The sequence below is a fragment of the Didymella exigua genome (assembly GCF_010094145.1).
Source record: "Didymella exigua CBS 183.55 unplaced genomic scaffold M421scaffold_45, whole genome shotgun sequence".
NCBI classification, from domain to species: Eukaryota; Fungi; Ascomycota; class Dothideomycetes; order Pleosporales; family Didymellaceae; genus Didymella; species Didymella exigua.
Genome location: NW_022984819.1, coordinates 225241 through 245120, shown reverse-complemented (window position 1 = coordinate 245120; position 19880 = coordinate 225241). Strand labels below are relative to the sequence as shown.

Sequence of the window (19880 nt, the reverse complement as noted above, 5' to 3'; positions counted from 1 at the left end):
GACAAAGCTAGTCTAGATTTGTCTAGGTCCTTCTAGACTAGGAAGAAAGTAGTCTAGTCCTTCCCCTACTTTCTTTACAATTACAGGCTTAGAGAAACCTAGGAAATAGAAGAAACTATAACCTAGCAATTGTAAGTAAGTTACCCTAGTATAAGGTGTTACTATAATAGGGTATATAATCCTACCCTTCCTTATCTTTGCAGGCAAGGTCCTTATCTCCTCCTAGTTTACTAGTCTACCTTGCAACTATGTTGTCACAGTCTCTCCTACTAGCTAGACTAATAACAACGTTGCGCTAGCGTAGCTTAAGCATTTCAACATCTATACAAAGGCGTCCTCTGCTAGGGCGTATAGGCTGCTTATTATTAACAGTTATGAGAGCCACTGCTTAATAGAATTCTAGGACTACTGCAAGGAGAACAACATTATCACTCTCTGCATGCCACCACACTCATCACACATCCTGCAGCCTCTTGACGTTGTCCCCTACTCGCTGTTAAAGCGCCACTACAGTAACAGGATCTTGCTCTTAGCACGCAGCTGCATCTACTATATTAATAAAGAAACCTTCCTCCTAGCCTTTAAAGCAGCTTTTAAGAAGATGTTTATACTAGAGAATATTTGCGCAGGGTTTTAAGGCGCTAGACTAGTCCTATATAACCCTGAGGTTGTGTTATTAAAGCTTGATGTACAGCTGCGCACGCCAACGCCACCTGCACCAGGCACTGTTGCCTAGGAGGCGCAAACACCGCGCAACGCCCGCGAGATAGAGTCGCAATCCACGCTAATTCGAAATCGCATACAAAACTATTAGGGGTCTCTAGCAAGTTTATTAGATGAGCAGGTTAAGCAGCTAAGTAAAGGCGCTTAGTAGATAGCTTATAATATAGTGTTAGTGTAGGAGGAAATAGGCTACCTTTAAGACGCTATTAACACACTTACAAAGCACAAGACCTATAAGAGGCAGTACATACACATAGAGGAGACCCTAACAGTTAGTAAGGTATCTAACTTAATTACTAAAAAGGAGGGTAGTAGTTATAAGGATAGCAAGACGCCTGCAAAGAGGGTGCGCGCAGAGAGGCGCTGCGGCTGTTGCAGCAAGATTAGGCATAACTCCCACACCTGCAAGGTAGAAATAGAGGATGTAGATAATAGCAATGCTTATAAATAATATTATCCTGTTACGTATATTATAGAAATTTGTGATGGTGTTGCACTACGTCGCGGTGCGTGCGCTGCGCTGGAGAAAGTGCGCCGCTCGCTTGGGTGCGCCGCTCGCTTGTGAAGCACGTTAGTATTATAATTGCTTATTTTAATAGGCAGTTAATAATTACTATAATCTAGTCATAACTAGCTTTGTCTAGCAAAAAAGCCTTAAAGTCTATACAAAGATATTACATAGGTTAGTCTAGGATAGGTAAGAGGTAGAGGTAACCTTAGAGTTAGGTCTGCTTTAAATGTCCTCTTTAGCATAGAATATAACGTGTTTCACAAGCGAGCGCTGCACCTAACCAAGCGCCGCACTTTCAACAACAGAACGCCTGCGCAGCGCTATATCACAACACAACACAAATAAATAATTGTTTACAGGCCTAGAAAGTATTATTTAGAAGCTTTACTATTATCTAGGTCCTCTATTTCTACCTTATAAGTATAGGAATTATATCTAATCTTACTATAACACCTATAGTGTTGTCTAACACACACCCTCTTTATAGGTATCTTACCCTTACTATAACCTCTACCCTCCTTTTTAGTACTTAAGTTAGCTACTTTACTAACTATAAGGGTCTCCTCTATGTGTATATATTATTGCTTACAGGTCTTGCACTTTATAGATACTTCTATAGCATCTTAAAGGTAGCCTATTTCCTCCTATATTAACACTATATTATAAGCTATCTACCACGCGCCCTTTGCTAACTATTTTACCTACTTATCTAATAAACTTGCTAGAGACCCTTAATAGATTTAAATCTGCTTTTAAATTAGAGTTAACTGCTCCTCTACTTTGTAAGCAGTGTATAGTGTCTTTAGCTCCTAGGCAACATTGCTAGGTTTTAGTGGCGTTAGCGTGCGTAGGCGCACATTAAGCTTTAATAACACTACCTCTAGGTTGTGTAGGACTAGCCTAGCACCTCTAAAGCCTGCGCGAACATTCTCTCTAGTAAACACCTTACTAAACACTAATTTAAAGGCTAGCAGGACAGTTTCCTTATTAATATAGTAGATACAACTGCGTGCTAAGGCTAAAACCTTATCGCTATACAGGCGCTTTAGTGGCAAGAAGCAGGCGACGTCAAGTGGCTGCAACAGGTGCAACAAGTGCAGGGGCATACAGAGAGTGATTATCTTCTTCTCTCTGCAGAGATCTTAGGAAGCTACTAAGTAGTGGCTCTTATAGCTGTTAATAATAAGTAGCTGGTAGACCCTAACTAGCTTTGCATGCGTATTAAAGTAGTAGAGCTAGGTAAGCGCTAGATTATTGTTAGTCTAGCTAGTAGGACTAACATTAATAACCTAGTCCTATAGGAGGTCCTTAGTAAACTAGTTAGAGATAAGAACCTTGCCTACAAGGATAAGGAATAGTAGGATAACCTTCCCTGTTAACCTAACGCCTTATACTAGGGTAACCTACTTATAATTACTATGTTAGATCTTCTTCTGCTTCCTAGGCTTCTCTAAGCCTGTTACTACTAGCTATAATAAAATCTTGCCTATTAGGAAGCTAGACTTATTAAAGTTGTACACATCCTTGGCTATAATACTATACTTCGCCTTTATGGTCTAAACAAGCGTGAACCACGGCTGGATAACTGCTAGGTCCTCGCAGGCAGCCCGCTAGCAATTGTATAGGCGGGTCCACCGCTTCTAGAGCTCTAGTGTACGCTTTGCCAAGTTGTTAACCTAGTTCTTGCTGACAGGCTTTGCGCCGCGCTCTCTTAGCAGTTTATCTGCCATATCTTGTACGTCTGCCTTTAAGGAGGGTAGGCCACACGCAGACTCCTTAAGTATACGTAGTATAACTGTCTCCTCTTCTAGATTTATAAGGCGCTTTGTATTTAGCTTGCAGTTATATTAAGAGCATATTCTGTTGCATTAGTATTAGATTATTTATTTAGGCACTTTGTAGACTTTCTTAGTGTGTTAGATACTTTAAATTTAGTTTCTTAAGATATTAGATATAGCAAGCTGTACATTAGCTTCAGTATAGAGTGTAGGAGCTTGTTGTGGTTGAGGCATTACGCGCTGTTGTTGCGCCGGCGTTCTGGCAGCGAGAGTGCGGCGCTCGGTTGGAAGCGGCGCTCGCTTGTGAAACACGTTAGTTATAAATATAATATTAATATGAAGTTTCTAACGTAGATTATCACCAAGCTAGCCATATCACTAAACCAGCCATTTTCTCTTAGAATAACTAACACAAGTTACTATAACTACAACTACTTACTATTAAATAGTGACCTAGCATACTGCGTGCTTGCATTAGATTTAGAAGATATTTCTACACCCTTCTAGCACGTTTGTGCATTGTGTCTAGTTTTGCTGCAGTTCCTACAGCGCTAAATAGTTGACTAAGCTCCTAGTTGACCACCTCCACCCCAAGTCTTCTTAGATGGCTGAGCTGCTACACACGCCTCAGCAGGTACCTGCGATGCTGCTGGGCCATACTCAAGTGTGCCACCATGCTGAATCTGCTTTCTCTTACGTGATTTTCTCTTAGTTATTACTGCTAATTGCTCTTCAAGCTCTCGCACACAGGCCTTAATAAGGATCTTTTTATATAGCATCTCTTTAGCCTCTTTTACAAGCTTTAAGAACCCCTCTTATGCTACACTTAGTAATTATTAGAAGGAGTTGCTTACAAGCTTAGATTAAGACCTAAACTTGTGTGTATTACTTAGCGTCTTGTATTACTACAGTGTTTTAGGTAGAGGTACTACTAGTAGGGTATGTAGCTACACTTTAAGGCAATCTAACACTTCCTGTATATTAGTAGGAATAAGCCCTAATACCTTAAAGGCCTTTTAGTAGTTAACCTTTATAAATATATTAAGGAATATATCCCTAAAGTCTAGTAGGAAGCCTTCCTTATTAATATAGAAGATATATTAGCATGCTAAGTCTTAAATATATTAGGAGTACTTGCACTTTAATAGCAAGAAACAGACTATGTTAAGTAGCTAGAGGATGTATAATAAGTAAGGTAGTATATAGAGAGTAAGGATTTAGTTCTCTAGGTAATAGTCCTTAAACTCCTAGTTAAGATAGCTCTTATAGCTGTCTAAGATAAGCAACCTATACACTCCTACCTAACACGTCTTTGTATGCATGTTAAAGTACTTTAACTACTTAAGGCTAAGTATATTATTTGTCTAACTATTCTTAGAGACTAAGAGCTTCTAATTATAGGGTATATCTGTCTCCTCATACTAGGCAGAGATGTAGACGCGTCCTTTGTAGATGATGAAAGGCAGGGTTGCATACCTAGCGGCGCAGATGCTCTAGATAACAGTAACCCACTCGCGATCACCTGGCTGAACAAGCTCTGGCTGAGCACGTCTCTCTAAGCCTATTACAACCTTTAAAGACAAAGCAACACCTATCTAGAACCTAGTTTTATTAAAGTTATGTATATTATTATTACAAACACTATACTTAACTTAAGTATCCTCTACTAGCTTAAACTACACACTAATTATCTTAGGATCTTCCTGTAGTATCCTCTATCTATCCTTAGCTTAATTAAAGGCTATTTTAAGCTCGTCTAAATACGTCACAAGCCTGCTAGCCTATAGTTTGTTAACAGGCTCTTCACTACGCACACTAACTATCTTATTAGCTATATCTGCCACCTTACATAGCTAGGGCGCAAATCCTTGCAAATTAAGGTTAAGTATATACTAGATAATTATCTGCTCCTCTAGTATAGTAAGTTTCTAGTAATTAGCACGTACATTTAGTTAAAACGTGATATTGTAAAGGTAATTAGAGACCTGCTAATAAGGTACGTTCAATGCTCTAGCAGCGCTGCAGATACTACGAAATTAGCTAGCATAGAAGGCCTAGATAGTAAGGATAACTCTGCCTTCTCTAGTAGTATTCTGAAGTTGTTGTTATTAAGGCATGTTATGTTAGGGTAAAAGGTGGTCGTGCTAAGAGAAAGTGGCTAGTTCAGTGATATGGCCGGCTCGGTGATAATCTACGTTATACCTTTCTAGTAATATTTCTTAGATAATAACTAATAAGTCTTCTTTATACTTAGATGCGTAGATAATACTTAGTTATAGACCTCCTAGATTAACTGTGTATAGAGGGTAGAGTCTGCCTAAATACAGAGATAATCCTTGTAGAGCAATAGTCTATTGCTAACGCAATACTAGTTAGGCAAACTTTCGCGTTCTAGACTAAATCTAGTCTAGTTGTCCTGTAGTAACGCTTTAATTAATTCTAACAAGTCTAGGTCTATATAGCGCTTGCTAGTACTAAGCACGTGGATTTAGGCGTTAGGTTGTTAATCTCCTATGTATTTCTAGGTAAGATTAGAGTTAATACAATTGTTAAGTTTATTCAGGCCTAGGAAAACGCGTGAACAATTGTCTTGCTGGGCAACCTGTAAGTCACTTAGATCTTGTTCCCTATAGCTTCAGATGTCTGCTCTAGCGTTGCTAGCACCTAGAGTATACTTAATTTAGAAGTTAAACAGGGCTATAGTCTCTGCCTAACAAACTTGTCTTGCACTAAGTACTGTAGTTATTATAAAGTACTCTAGTGCTCTGTAGTTAGAGAACACTTAGACGCAAGATCAGGCACTTGTTAGTTCTGCTCTCTACTTACAAAAAGCTTAGTGTATAGCAAACAACTCCTTATTGTGTATCTCCTAGTTTAGCTCTAAACTAGATAAGACTTAGCTGTAGAATATAACTAGGTACTATTTTCTGTTAGGGTGTTTTTGCAATAGCACTCCTGCAACTACACTATTAGAGGTGTTAGTCTCTAGTTTTATATTATACTTAGGGTTAAAATAGCACAGGGTTAGAATTAATAGTAAGGCTGCTTTAAGGTGCTTAAAAGCAACATTGCACTCTATAGTCTAGTTAAAGGGGATAGAGGGGCTTTGTAATATAATTAGTAGCTTAGCTACCTAAGAGAAATTAGGTATAAGTTGTTAATAGAAACCTGTAAATCCTAGAAACAATTTTACACTAGTAATAGTTATAGGTTACTCCTAGTTTTATAAGGCTTCTACTTTGTTAGGGTTAACCTTAATTCCTTAGTTAGTAAGGATATAACCTAGATACTTTGTCCTAGTAATATAGAGCTTGCTTTTCTTAATATTAGCCTTAAGTCCTGTAATTTGCAACCTCTCTAGAACTTTCTTAATATATAACTAGTAAGTCCTAGGGTTATTAGAGTAGATAAGGATGTTGTTAGGGTAGGTAATATAAAAATTATTAAGATAGTTAATTAAAATATTATTTATTTAATGTACTTGACGGGTGAGTCGCCCATATAGGTGAGTCGCCCACTCTGCCAAGACCCCACCAAAACTCTACTCTATTTTGGCCCGCAACACCCTATTATAGGCCTGCAAATAGTAATTTAATGTGTTATAGTATAGAAGAGCTATCTACAATCTCTTTTAACATGTGCGTGAGTTGTGCCCTGTCTCCTAGCACTGTTTACAGCGTCTTACAGTCTATTAACCTTTATTAGTGTGCACTGTCTTCTTTGCATGTTTACTATTACTACGCGCTGCAAACTCCTCTAGAGTAGTTAACTATACCCCCTCTTTAACTGTTAGAGTCCCCTCCTGCTATAAACGCTTTCTTTTATGTAATTCATGTTGTGTTGCAGCCTTATTAGTATCTTAAAGCTTAGAAACCTACTTGCGCACTAACACTAGCGAATGTGCTATCATCTTAGCGCCTTTTAAGAGCTTTTCCAGCGCATTTACAATAGAGGAAGGCGAGCTATCTGTATGCTTTTAAATCTTCTCTTAAACTAGCTTTGATTGAGACCTAAATTCTAGCGTGTTCTAGGGTGTACAGGACTGCTAGGGCTTATTAGAGACAGGAAGTAGTGATAGGGTGCGCAGTTGAACGTCAAGGCCTATTATAACCTGTTCTAGGTTAAATAGAACTAATCTAGCGCCTCTAAACCCTCCCTAGATATTACTTAGGGTTATTGCTACATTGTACGCACGTTTAAAGCATGGCAGGAACTTAAGTTTTAAGATATAGGTAATCTAGTTGCGCATAAGATCTTTAGCTTAGCGCCTATACGCCTTCTTTAATAGCGCAAAACAACCCACATTAAGTAGCTGTAGGAGGTGTGATAAGTGTGGAGGCATATAGAGTGTAATAATCTTCCTCTCCTTGCAGTATTATTAGAATTAGAGGGAGTTATAGCTCTTATAGCTATTAATAATTAGCAGTTAGTACCCTCCTACAGCACGCCTCCCTGTATAGGCTTCAAAGTGCTGTAGCCACTAGAATCTAAGCTTGTTTGTGGTCTAGCTATTCTTAAAGACTGCAATAACCTAGTTATAGGGTATTGTATCCTCTTTGTACTAGGCAGAGAGGTGGTTGCGGCCTTAAAAGATAATAAAGGGTAGAATGGCCTATCCTGTACTATTTACGCTGTAGATAGCTGTTGTCTACTCCTAATTGCCCTGCTAGACTGCCTTTAGCTGCCCTTAACACTCTAAGCCTGTAACAACTGCTCCTGTTAATATTTAGCCTATTATAAACCTAGTCTGATTAAAGTTGTACATGTCTTGGTCCTAGATGCTATACTTGGCTTTAGTATTCTCTACAAGGCGGAACCAGCCTTTTATAATCTCTAGATCCTCACAGAGAGCTCGCTTGTAGTTGTACTTGCAATTAAACCTTACTTAGAGCTCAGGGCGGCGCTTGACAAACGTGTTAGGCCATTTTATGCGAACATGGCCCAGATTACGCTCTTTGCGCAAAGAATTAGCTATATTAGCTACTGCAGCTAGCTGCAGTGCAAACCCTCTCGCGTCTAGGTTAAGTATATGCTGAACAATTACTTCCTCCTTATTCTTGTCTAGGTTCCTTAATTTAGGCATACAATCTGCTTGTGCAGGTTGTCTAGCGTGTTGATTGCGTAGTGTTCTATATGGCGCGTTATAGAGGGCTGCAGCGCGTTGCAGGGAGAGTGTTGCGTCTTTTTTGATAGCCTAAAGCGCAAGCTGTATTCTAGCTTCCTTTAAAGGTCCTGATTCGCGTTGTTGTTGTGGCATTGTGTGAGAGGGTTGAGTTTTGGTGGGGTCTTGGCAGAGTGGGCGACTCACCCGTCAGGTACGTTACCTTTAATAGGTTACAGGGCTGTTAGTTAATCTAAATAGCAGTACCTTATATTTATAGGTTCTATAACAAGTCTAAAATGTTGTGTACTCCTCTAAGGCAGGATCTATCTATATTTAATTAAAGGCTATATAGATATCTAACTTAGAGAAGATCTTTGCTTTAGATAGTCACGTAGGTGTAAAGTTATAAGACTTTGTTCTTATAATCTTTCTCTAGCATATTTCCTTCTTAGGTATAGCGCTATGCTTACCTAAGCAATGTTATTATATTCTCCTAAAAGAGAGGATTAGAATGGTGTGCTTACAAAGCCTGTATCTCCTCTCGTTCTTAAGATATGCTGTTCTCTATTTTTAGTAACTAGATATGTTCTAGACCCTCTGCTTATAAATAGAGTAGCCTACTCTGTAAGATGCTAACGTATACAATTACGCATGCACCTATGTAATCTTGCTTGTATATGCAGCAATACTAAGCATAGATAAAGTAGACCTACCTAGAGGAGTCTAGAATGTTCTGCTTAGAAATACAGACAGAGGAGAGGAAGCATAAATACCTCTAGCTCTCCCCCCTCTGTTCGCTCTGTACCTAGCCTAGGAATCTCTACCTAGTATCTAATATAATAACTTGTCTATTATATTACATAACCCTACCTTACCTCTATTTAGCTATACGCTTCCTATTTAGACAAAGCTAGTCTAGATATTTCTAGGTCCTTCTAGACTAGGAAGAAAGTAGTCTAGTCCTTCCCCTACTTTCTTTGCATATTAAAGTTGTGCATATTATTATGGTAAACACTATACTTAACTTAAGTATCCTCTACTAGCTTAAACTACGCGCTAATTATCTTAGGATCTTCCTATAGTATCCTCTGTCTATCCTTAGCTTAATAAAAGGCTATTTTAAGCTCGTCTAAATGCGTCATAAGCCTGCTAGCCTATAGTTTGCTAACAGGCTCTTCACTACGCACACTAAGTATCTTATTAGCTATATCTGCCACCTTATATAGCTAGGGCGTAAATCCTTGCAAATTAAGGTTAAGTATATACTAGACAATTGTCTGCTCCTCTAGTATAGTAAGTTTCTAGCAATAAGTGTGTACGTCTAACGTGGTTCACAAGCGAGTCGCCCACCCAAGTGAGTCGCCCACTAAACACCCGCGCCCCGCCTGCGCAGCAACAACGCGTAATGCCACAACAACGCAACATGCAAAAGACCTATACTAAAGGAGATATATTTATTGCTATCTCTGATATTAAGTCTAAGCAGATACAGAGCAAAAGACGCGCTGCAGTAGTCTATAACATCCTATAAACAATAATCTAAGACTAACACGCTAGGCAACGCCCTTAACCTGACTGCAAGCTAAAATTAAAGCGCCTTACAAAGCTAGAAGAGGAGGCAATTATACAGCATATACTTGAAGAGAGTCTATATAGAATACTGCCCTTAAAGGCGCATGTACAAGATATAGCTAATAGACTGCTAAGGGAGCGTGGTAGGAAGCCTACAGGCAAGAACTAGGTTGATAACTTTATTAAGCGTACACTAGAGCTGCGCACGCGATGGAGCTGTCTGTACGATTGCCAGCGAGCTGCCTGTGAAGACCTAGCGCTTATCTAGCCCTAGTTTAGCCTAGTTTAATTAATAAAGACAAAGTATAGTATTATAGATAAGGACACCTAGAACTTTAATAAGTCTAGCTTTATAATAGGCAAGATATCCTCTTAGCTTGTTATTACAGGCTTAGAGAAACCTAGGAAATAGAAGAAACTACAGCCTAGTAATTATAAGTAGGTTACCCTAGTACAAGGTGTTGCTATAATAGGGCGTATTATCCTACCCTTCCTTATCTTTGTAGGCAAGGTCCTATTCTCCTCCTAGTTTACTAGTCTACCTTACAACTAGGTTGTTATAGTCTCTCCTACTAGCTAGACTAATAATAACATTGCAATAGCATAGCTTAAGCACTTTAACGCCTATATAAAGGTGACCTCTGCTAGGGCATATAGGCTGCTTATTATTAACAGCTATAAGAGCCACTGCTTAATAGAATTCTAGGACTACTGCAAGGGGAACAAGATTATTACTCTCTACATGCCACCACACTCATCGCACCTCCTGCAGCCTCTTGACGTTGTCCCATACTCGCTGTTAAAGCGCCACTACAGTAACAGGATCTTGCTCTTAGCACGTAGCTGCATCTACTATATTAATAAAGAAACCTTCCTACTAGCCTTTAAAGTAGCTTTTAAGAGGATATTTATACTAGAGAATGTTTATACAGGGTTTTAAGGCGCTAGGCTAGCCCTACATGACCCTAAGGTTGTGTTATCGAAGCTTGATGTACAGCTACGTACGCCAACGCCACCTGCACCAGGCACTGTCGCCTAGGAGGCGCAAACACCACGCAACGCCCGCAAGATAGAGTGTAGTAGTCTGGCCAAAGGCCAATAAAGGATATCTACTTCCTAACAACTTTTGCTAAAAAGCATGCACAAGTTAACTAGACGTCTAGTTAACTGCGTAGATAATGTATATCCAGCTTAAGCCAAGCCGGCTAAGCTAATGTAACCGGCTAGCTCTAGCTCTTCTTTAGCTTTAGAATCTAGACCGTTACATAGAGGCGCAGTCAACGCTGATCTAAAATCGCATGCGAAATCATTGTAGGTCACTAGCAAGTTTATTAGATAAGCAGGTTAAGTAGTGAAGTAAAGGTGCTTAAGAGATAGCTTATAATATAGTGTTAGTATAGGAGGAAATAGGCTAGCTATAAGACGCTGTTACTACGCTTACAAAGCGCAAGACCTTTAAAAGTTAGTATATACGTGTAGAGGAGACTCTAATAGTTAGTAAGGTATCTAACCTAGTTACTAAAAAGGAGGGTAGTAGTTATGAGGAGGGCAAGACGCCTATAAAGAGGGTGCGCGCAGAGAGGCGCTGCAGTTATTGCAGCAAAATTAGGCATAACTCCTGCACCTATAAGGTAGAAATTAAGGACGTAGATAATAGCAATGCTTCTAAATAATATTATAATGTTATGTGTAGTATTGTAATTTATTGTAGTGCTGCGCTGCACTGCTGCGTAGGCGCGGCGCGGGTGTTTGGTGGACGACTCACTTGGGTAAGCGACTCGCTTGTGAACCACGTTAGTTAAAACATAATATTTTAAAGGCAATTAGAGACCTACTAATAAGGTATGTTCAACGCTCTAGCAGCGCTGCAGATACTGCAAAATTGGCTAGCATAGAAGGCCTAGATAGCAAGGATAACTCTACCTTCTCTAGTAGTATTCTAAAGTTGTTATTATTAAGGCATATTATGTTAGGGTAAAAGGTGATTGTGCTAAGAGAAAGTGGCCAGTTTGGTGATATGGCTGGCTTGGTGATAATCTACGTTAGCTTAAGAAGGGCGCTAAGGTTATAATACTCTTAGCTAAGCTAATACATAATTAGATTACTAGCCTTAAGAGAGCTAATAAGGCAGTGTTAGCACGCAAACAGCGTAAGAAAAAGCGTATACAGTAGAGTAGGGTCTTAATAAAGGGAGCTAGAGAGGATCTACTTGCTTAACGTGAGGCTGACCGGCAGATTGCTTGTGAGTGTAACGACTATGCACGAACACGACACCTGGCATAGCGCTCATAGCAGCTAGAGGCAAAGCTAGCTGGCTAGCACTATTATTGTCTATATATATTATACTACGCAACGAATACTTGCTTAAGTATTCTTGTGCTTACCTTTTGTTATAGGCAGAGAAGTCACGTAGTATTGATTTCGAGGGCAGGGCGCCTACTCTGTTACAGTGAGTAGCGTCAAGGAGGAGATCAATTAGGCCTTAGCCGCCAGGCTCTAGTGCGCTGCAGGAGGTGTAGAGAGACTGGCCATAACTTTTGTATGTGCAAAGTAGATACTTAAGATACTGCTTTATCTACTCTATTAATATATATATTATTATAACCTTGTTAAGTTAGACGTTAAATAAGGTGCGTAAGTTTGGTGTGGTGCGGCGCTCGCCCGTGTGCGGCGCTCGCCCGTGTGCGGCGCTATTGTGTTCTTGTGTGTTCTTGTTCTGCTTGTATCTTTACTCTCTAAGGCTCGCTGCGGGGTCTGTTTTGATGACGTGTTTGTGATGCAGCTGAGGTAAGAGGTGCTCAACAACATGAGGAAGTAGCACCAGACCACCGCCAACAACACGTGATCTGCTTCTTCTCTCAACCGTTACAATAGGCCTCCGTACCTGGCCCCACTTTCGCACACCCTTGGCCTCGCTTCCTCTTCAACACATATTCGCCGTTTGCATGTCTTCTAACCAGACTGCCTTCACTGTAAATTTCGATCTTAAAAACCGTCGCATCGAATGAATTAATACGTATACGTTGATTCTATCTCCAAGCAAATATTGCGCAGTCAGCAAAATGGTATCGAATCGCTCTCTGAAATGCGCCGCACACCAACGTAAGAAATACAACAACCTCTCCGCACTTTCCCCGGGCCTTCGACTTTTCAATTTGGCAGAGTCGTGATATAGAGCATTTTCAAGTCATTCTGAGAGCTTGAATAGTGCACGCTGAGCAACCTGCTCCTCTCGCATACCATTATCTGCGTCCGTGCTACTCTCGCAGCGAGGTAACCACTGAGCCATGCGACTTCTGCAAATATACAGTGCGCAGTACGCGTATGAGAGGTGTTATAGCGCAACGCTACACTGCGGCTCTGATTTCATCACATCATTGATCAATGGAGGGATATATTGATCACTGTGGCCGCAAGAAGATGTGGCCGAACTTCGATGCTACCCTGCTGCCGATCGAACTTCGTCGGTGCAGGTATCGTTCGTAGTCGCGTTTGATATTCTGAGTGGCGGATGTAGTTGCTTCTCGGGACCCGACCAGTAATTCTTTCTCTGTCGCGTCTTGAGAGGGGATCTGCACTTTCTTGTACTCGTGATATGGCGAGGCGTCAGGAACGCAGTCTGAGAAGTGGATGAATTGGAGCGACATGGTGTTGAAGAGCTGGAGGATAGTGTTATCTGTCGACGCAAGCTTTGAGACGGTGCTGGCGCTTGTGGATTGGTGTAGAGAGGTGATGAGGTGTAGAGGCTGGATGTCGAAAAGCAAGCGTAGCTCTGCGCTGCGAACAGGTACTTATAGGCCTGCTCGCCGCTGCATAGTGATGCAGCTCGTGACTTTCGCCGACGAGCCGAGATGTTCGGGCGAGAGAACTTGGCCCAGAGGTCACCTCACTGAGCGCTTAAGCTGATTTGTTAATACGCAAGCATTATCTTGCATACGATACGGCGGGGTGCATTTCCTCCAAGACCTGCTGCTGAGGGATCAGGTGATATTGAGCAGAGAGATGCAAAGATGCAGTAGATGGGTATCTTCAATTACGTTTCTTTTTTGCTAAATACGATAGACAAAAAGTCGAGTTCTTAAAGTGATTTCAACTGTTAGTTGGGGTCTGGCCAAACTACAGGTGACTCTCGTCGGTTAGATTGCAGCAGCGATGTGGCTGTCCAACAGCGCACCGATGTCACCAACGAAGATACTCAGGATAAAGCACGCTCCTCCAAAAGCAATCGAAATCCAGTACGGCCATCGGTACGCCAGAGCAAAGGATTCCTGTGCACTTGCAACAATAAGACCGTAGGTATTCCTATTCAGAACCAGAGGGCTTGTCGCAAGGATCTCGCGCAGCTCATCGAACTGAGCGTTCGCGACAAGCTCTGTCATGTGCTTAATGAGCGCTAGTCCTTCAGGTCTGAATGGGTTGACGATAGCGTTTCCGGCAATCGTCTTGGTTGCAACGAGCTCGGTTGCGTATTCAGTGATGTGGTGGTAGAAGAGGTTGGAACCAATCGCAAAGGTGATGGCTCCACCAATGTAGCGCAGACTGAGCGTAATGGCAGTGACCGTTGCAATGAGCTCGTCCGGGCAGGCTATCTGCGCAATAATCGAGCATGGTATGATGACACCGCCGACACCGAGAGATGCAATAGTCGCAAGGGCATACATGAGGTTGAGGTTCTGTGGTGTAGACACGGCCATGGCTCCGGTACCAGCAGTCATCATGGCTGTGAAGACGCAGAGCAGCAATCGGATGCGACCCTTAGTGACGGGGATGAGGACCAGACAGATAGCAGCACCGACGACGATACCGAATCCGATGGGCAGGGATCGGACACCGACACCGATGGGGTCATCACCTACGTGGAATTAGTAGAGGCTGCATGGCGCGTGCAGTGTGGCGTTGACTTACCATATACATTGTAGATTTGTGTAGGCCAGAAAAGTAGTAGAACAAAGAAGTTGCCACCACTGAGGAAGGTGATCAAGAGAATAATGATCATGGTCTTTTTGGCCTTGTGGAATAAAGCACGGGGAACCATTGGATGAGGCGCAAAGAACTCCCACACGAAGAAGGCAACGATCATGACGATGCCGATGACAAGGGGTACGATGTTGTGCGGGCTTCCCCAGACGTACTGCAGCATGTCAGTGCTGCTTACTGGGTAGAATGTTGAGAATCACTCACCTGAGAGGCTCCCCACTGCAGACCCATCATGAAGGTCGTGATACCACCAATGCTAAGAATACCACCGATATAATCGATACGCTTCAGGACGTGAGTCGCAGTGTACTCCGCAGTAAGTCGAGAAGGATCATGGTAGCAGAAGATGCAGAGCAAAAGACCGACGAAGTTCCAGACACCGATAAGAATACCGTTGTAGCGCCAGTTGCTGGCTTGAGCGATGAGCTGAGCCCACAGCACCGAGGGGCAGAAAGGTAAGATGGTGATGACGACCAGACCGACGTACTTGCCACGGTCCTTGACGGGCACAACTTCGGCTGTTCCGGCGAGAGCAATGAGCTCATTGAGTCCGGCGCCGATTCCAGAGAAGACATTGCCAGCTGATTTAGTTAGTAGAGTTCGTCCAAAAGAATCTTTTTGACATACCAATAGCAATGTTCATCGTGTTCGCTGTTGCTGTGATGATCGGACCCACGATGAGGCACACCTGTCCAACGATCGCAACCTTCTGGCGACCGAATAGATCTGAAAGGGCACCCACGAACGGACAGAGAGCCGCATTCGGAATGAGGTAGCCAATGACAAACCACACCCATCGATCGACACCGCCAATGTCGTTGTAGATGAGAGGTAGGACTGAACCGAACAAGAACAATGGAATTTGCGAACCGATCCAAAGGAAGGACATGCACAGCAGGGTCATAAAGAGCTGGCCATTCATCTACAGCGTTATGTCAGTCAACGTTCAGCTTCGCCCCCAAAGCTCAGCTCACCCTCTCATGTACAGTTGGCCCTTTGCTCACAGTTGGAGCCAGAGCCAGCCGCTCGCCCTTCTCGGTCTCGCTGGGCGGCGTACGATCCTGGTACTCGTTGTGGGCATGATGGTTGACAGCCTTCTCAAGGTCACGAACATCTGTGTCGTGAGGTTCATGCCCAGGCGTTTGCATTGCGTGACCCATGATGTTGGCGGCGCTCTAGGAAGCAGTTGGGAGGCGGGTAGGTGCAGGTAGTGAAACGTTACGTAGAAAGAGGCAGGCCCCTGGTCCGCGAGACTGTGCATGCGCGGTGCAGCTCTATATCCTCAAAGAGACTTGGTGTTCAGGTACGCTACCGTCAATCAATCGACACTAATGTTGGAAGAAGCCGCGGCAACTGGTCGCAATGCGTAAATCCTGCGCGGGGATGGTCGTGGCAAGCCTTGAAGGACAAGGGGCGAGGCTGGTCGCCAGCCAAAGAACAACGATAAATTACGCCTGTCGATCGAAAAGGTGGAGCAGTCGTGAGTGGCGCTTGTTGAATTGCGGGGTCTCCACACCGGAGGATTCGCGAACCGACTTGGTGGATACCCCTAGAGGCGGGCAATAGACTGGTCTGGCGCTTACCCACGCATATCCGGTGTGCGCGCGTGAAGATGCTGTGTGCACTTCACCGAATAGCAAACCCCTGTACGAGGAGTGTTTGCGGAACTTTTCTCTCACTAACTAGGGTCTGCGTTGCGAGACGGCGTTGCACAGTATGGTTCGGTACGTGGAAGGAGTGCTTCTCACTACCATCACCTACCTACTACCTTTACTTAGAATGAGTATTGCAATGATGGTTTGGAGCTCGCCGCCGACCGAGGCATAAGATTGTCCAAAACGACAGTCATTGGCCAACAGCGACGTTCTCTCACTGCTAGGGTGACAGATCGCTACAACGCTCTAGGCGTGAGTCCCGGATTGGGTGCGCCGTTGGCCAGTCCATAGACGCAGACAAGTGAAACTAACCTTGTTCCGGCCGCATCACCGCCTTTGGCGCGGCAGCAGCCACTGTAACCTTTTGGGGCCATAGCTGCGAGGTGTAGTCAACTCTTCGAGACTCGAGTAGTTGCATGCTGCCGTAGCGTTTCGGTGCGCATGTTCACGTGTGTATTCATCATTCCGAGGTCCTCTTGCTGCTTTACTATTGCACAGATCTGAGCAACAACAGAGGTCCTGTGATGCAGCCGGATTGTAATACATTGACGGAAGTTCTACAGGTCGTCGCCGCTGCAAACTGTCGGATTGGTCCTGAAGATTGTCTTCAAGAGGACTGTCTTCAGGCAGGTCGTTCAGGCTGTTGGAGAACATACCTATCTTGGAGCGTGTGCATTCTTGATGTTGAGAACATGGCCAATCGCACACGGGTGACCGAACCTCGGTGACGGACACGTCGGAAAGTCGAACCTTGATGTCGGAACCTTATGCATCGCTAATTTGCTGTGCCTGTGCCAACGACATGACTCCGGATTGTGTTCTCGCAGAGTCGCGCAGGCTTGGCGTTATAGGAATGCGAAGCTGAATTAAGCGCCTCCGCGGTCGTACAATCATGGCGTTAAGGCAATGACGCTAATCAAAGGTCCTCGGAGAGGCACAGACCTTAGGGGAACTCACAGGCAGTTGGCGTGCGTGTCTCTAGGTAAGACCTAAGAAATGCCATGTAGCTTGTAGATGACGATGTCTTCGGCGGTCGAATTCAGCCACAACGGATGATCGTCACTGCTAGGTTCGCGATCCTCAGCGTATTTTGGGTCAACGGTATCTTCGAAGGCACGTCCGTAACATAGCGCATGAAAAGCCTCAGTCAACGTGCCGATCTGTGACTGAGCTTGGCACGCGTTAGTGAAGACCTCCCCGAAAACTTCGAGGCTTATATGGAATCTTGCGTCGAACATATGCAAGCCGAGGCGACACTTAAAGAGCTCGTAGAAGTGCATCCCGCACCCTCGGTATCTTTAACGCAATCAGACATGTAAAATCTTGGAGTGAAGCCGACGAGGTTTTAAGGCACGGCTTCTGGCGCAGCGATACCTGCGAGACAGTCAGCATCAGGACAGCCTGGTAGTAGCACCTCATTTGGCCTAACTGACTTAGTTTTGTAACCACGTGGCTCAGATCACATGATATCCTATTGTAGCAGGCACTGGTGGGTAAGTGCACTTACCTGAGAGCTGAGAGCTTCTATCACACGACAGCGCAATAACTGTCACTGCGTGAGCAGTGTCGGTCGGAGACTATGATCAACGATTTTGTTGCTGTCTGTTGTCGTGTTGTGTGATTTTGTGTTGTTCAAGCTCTCAGCTCTCAGGTAAGTGCACTTGCCCACTGGGCAGTGCCTGCTACAATAGGATATCATGTGATCTGAGCCACGTGGTTGATCACAGTCTCCGACCGACACTGCTCACGCAGTTACAAATTCTATCAAAATGAAACAGAAACCATCCCCGAGGACTCGACAGAGGAACACCGTGATGGGCGATGTGGACTGGTAATGAAGCAAAGATAAAAAGCAGATAGGGAAGTAGTAGCTATACCTACCCCGGACGTAGAGAGTAACCACTCGAGAAGGGGAGCACACACGGCACTAAATACCACCTTGTAGTAGGAACTCATGCAAGCCATTGACCTAAGGTCCAAGATGTGTACGTCTTGTAGCATCGTAAGGAAATTGGACATACTGAAAGTGTAGGTAAGCTGACCATTGTGGCCTTTGCACTTCCCGAACTTCCTCAAACCACCTCCCTCAGTGGTGAGCAGAAGAATTTCATTGTAAAACTGACCTTACTTCATAAAAAGGGGGGGTTGTTGAAGATGATGTGTGCATCGCTGGCATTCAGACGAACACTCTGAAGACTACAAACGCCTCTGTGTTGTAGCCAAAAATTTCTGTAATGCGAGTGTCACAGTGGAGTTAGAGCTGTACAAGTGCTTGAATCGAGAGCAGTCCGACAGCAAACTGTTGCTAAGACCTCGAAGTCGCAGTGAAGCGCAGCCAGGATCAAAGCCTGCATAAATGTGGCGATTGTAAGCCTGGAAGGCGTACGCGCTCTGAGGGTAGATATGGAGAAAAGTGATAGCCACAAAGATCGAGGACACTGCCGTACATTCTTATTTCTATAACCTCTATCATTGCTGGTTGCTCAAAGAGGCGAGGTTGAAATTGCGTGCTGACAGATTAGCGGAGGGCAATAGGCGCGCCCCGCTGACCGGGGCACCATGCAGTGCTCGCCCCATCTCCCCAGCTCCAGACGACTTGTCATCTCTTCATCTTGAACAGCCTTCTGGCACATCAGACTTCTGACGAAGCCTGACGATTACTCCCAGGTTGATCCGTTGTGCGCGAAATTGTCTGGAACAAGAGATGGATGGCAGTCAGAATACAGTCGCCTGTCGCGTCGTTTAAAGTGAAGCTTCACCATATCGGAAATTGGCTGACGAGGAGGAGTTACATAACACTCCAGGGCGGTCCTGGTGCATCACAAGATTAGGTTAGCTTTCCTTACATGCGTCACCAACCCCGTGAGCTCAGACGCACCCCTGCGCGTCTTGTTACTCTACATCTTACCACACACCTGGCATCAAGATGTCGCTCGTTGGTCCGTGTCATGAATTAATCCTGTACCCATCGCGTCGTACGTGCAACAGGTGGACCTCCTCAACATCTCTCTGTTATATAAGTACCTGGATGCCGTTACCGAGCCTGAGCTGTATTACGAGCACAACAATCTACGTTCGTGCCCCATTGCACCTTTCATAAAGCGTCTAATTTCAGATGAAAGATTCGTGCGATATGTCAAGAAGATTCATCCACGTTCGTGGGACACTTTGGACGCGTTCAACCCGGCACACCTGGAGCCTCTGTCTCGCTTCAGAGCTGAGCATGACAAGGGAGACGAATTCGATCAGTCTCGCCTGAAAGAGCCGTCGAAGGAAGAGTATGACACGTACACTGTGGCTGCGAAGGTCGCTGGTATCACAGCTGAATTAGCTCCATACAGCACGACGAGCCAGATTGTCGAGGCAGCGCGGCCCATGAGACTTGATGATCTGGACACTGAGAAATAGAGGTACGATCTACTCCTTGGCGACGAAACTTCTTTCAAAGACTTCTCGTACGACAGACCTATTGCCACATAATGCGTACCGGTCTCGATGATTTGTTGGTGGTCTTGATCGTGGCTATGCTCCCCAATGTCTCGGAGATCTACCTGGACGGC

The 19880-nt window shown here is 44.0% G+C and overlaps 1 protein-coding gene across 1 annotated transcript; it reads right to left on the bottom strand.

Annotated features, from left to right (window-relative positions):
• Nucleotides 1-13824: 13824 nt before the first annotated feature.
• Nucleotides 13825-15813, bottom strand: M421DRAFT_74087 (MFS general substrate transporter; the record flags this gene model as incomplete). Its single annotated transcript, XM_033597006.1, has 5 exons — nt 13825-14540; nt 14594-14819; nt 14870-15246; nt 15293-15587; nt 15640-15813. The coding sequence occupies 5 exons, from the start codon at nt 15811-15813 to the stop codon at nt 13825-13827; spliced, it is 1788 nt and encodes a 595-aa protein (XP_033444155.1).
• Nucleotides 15814-19880: the final 4067 nt, after the last annotated feature.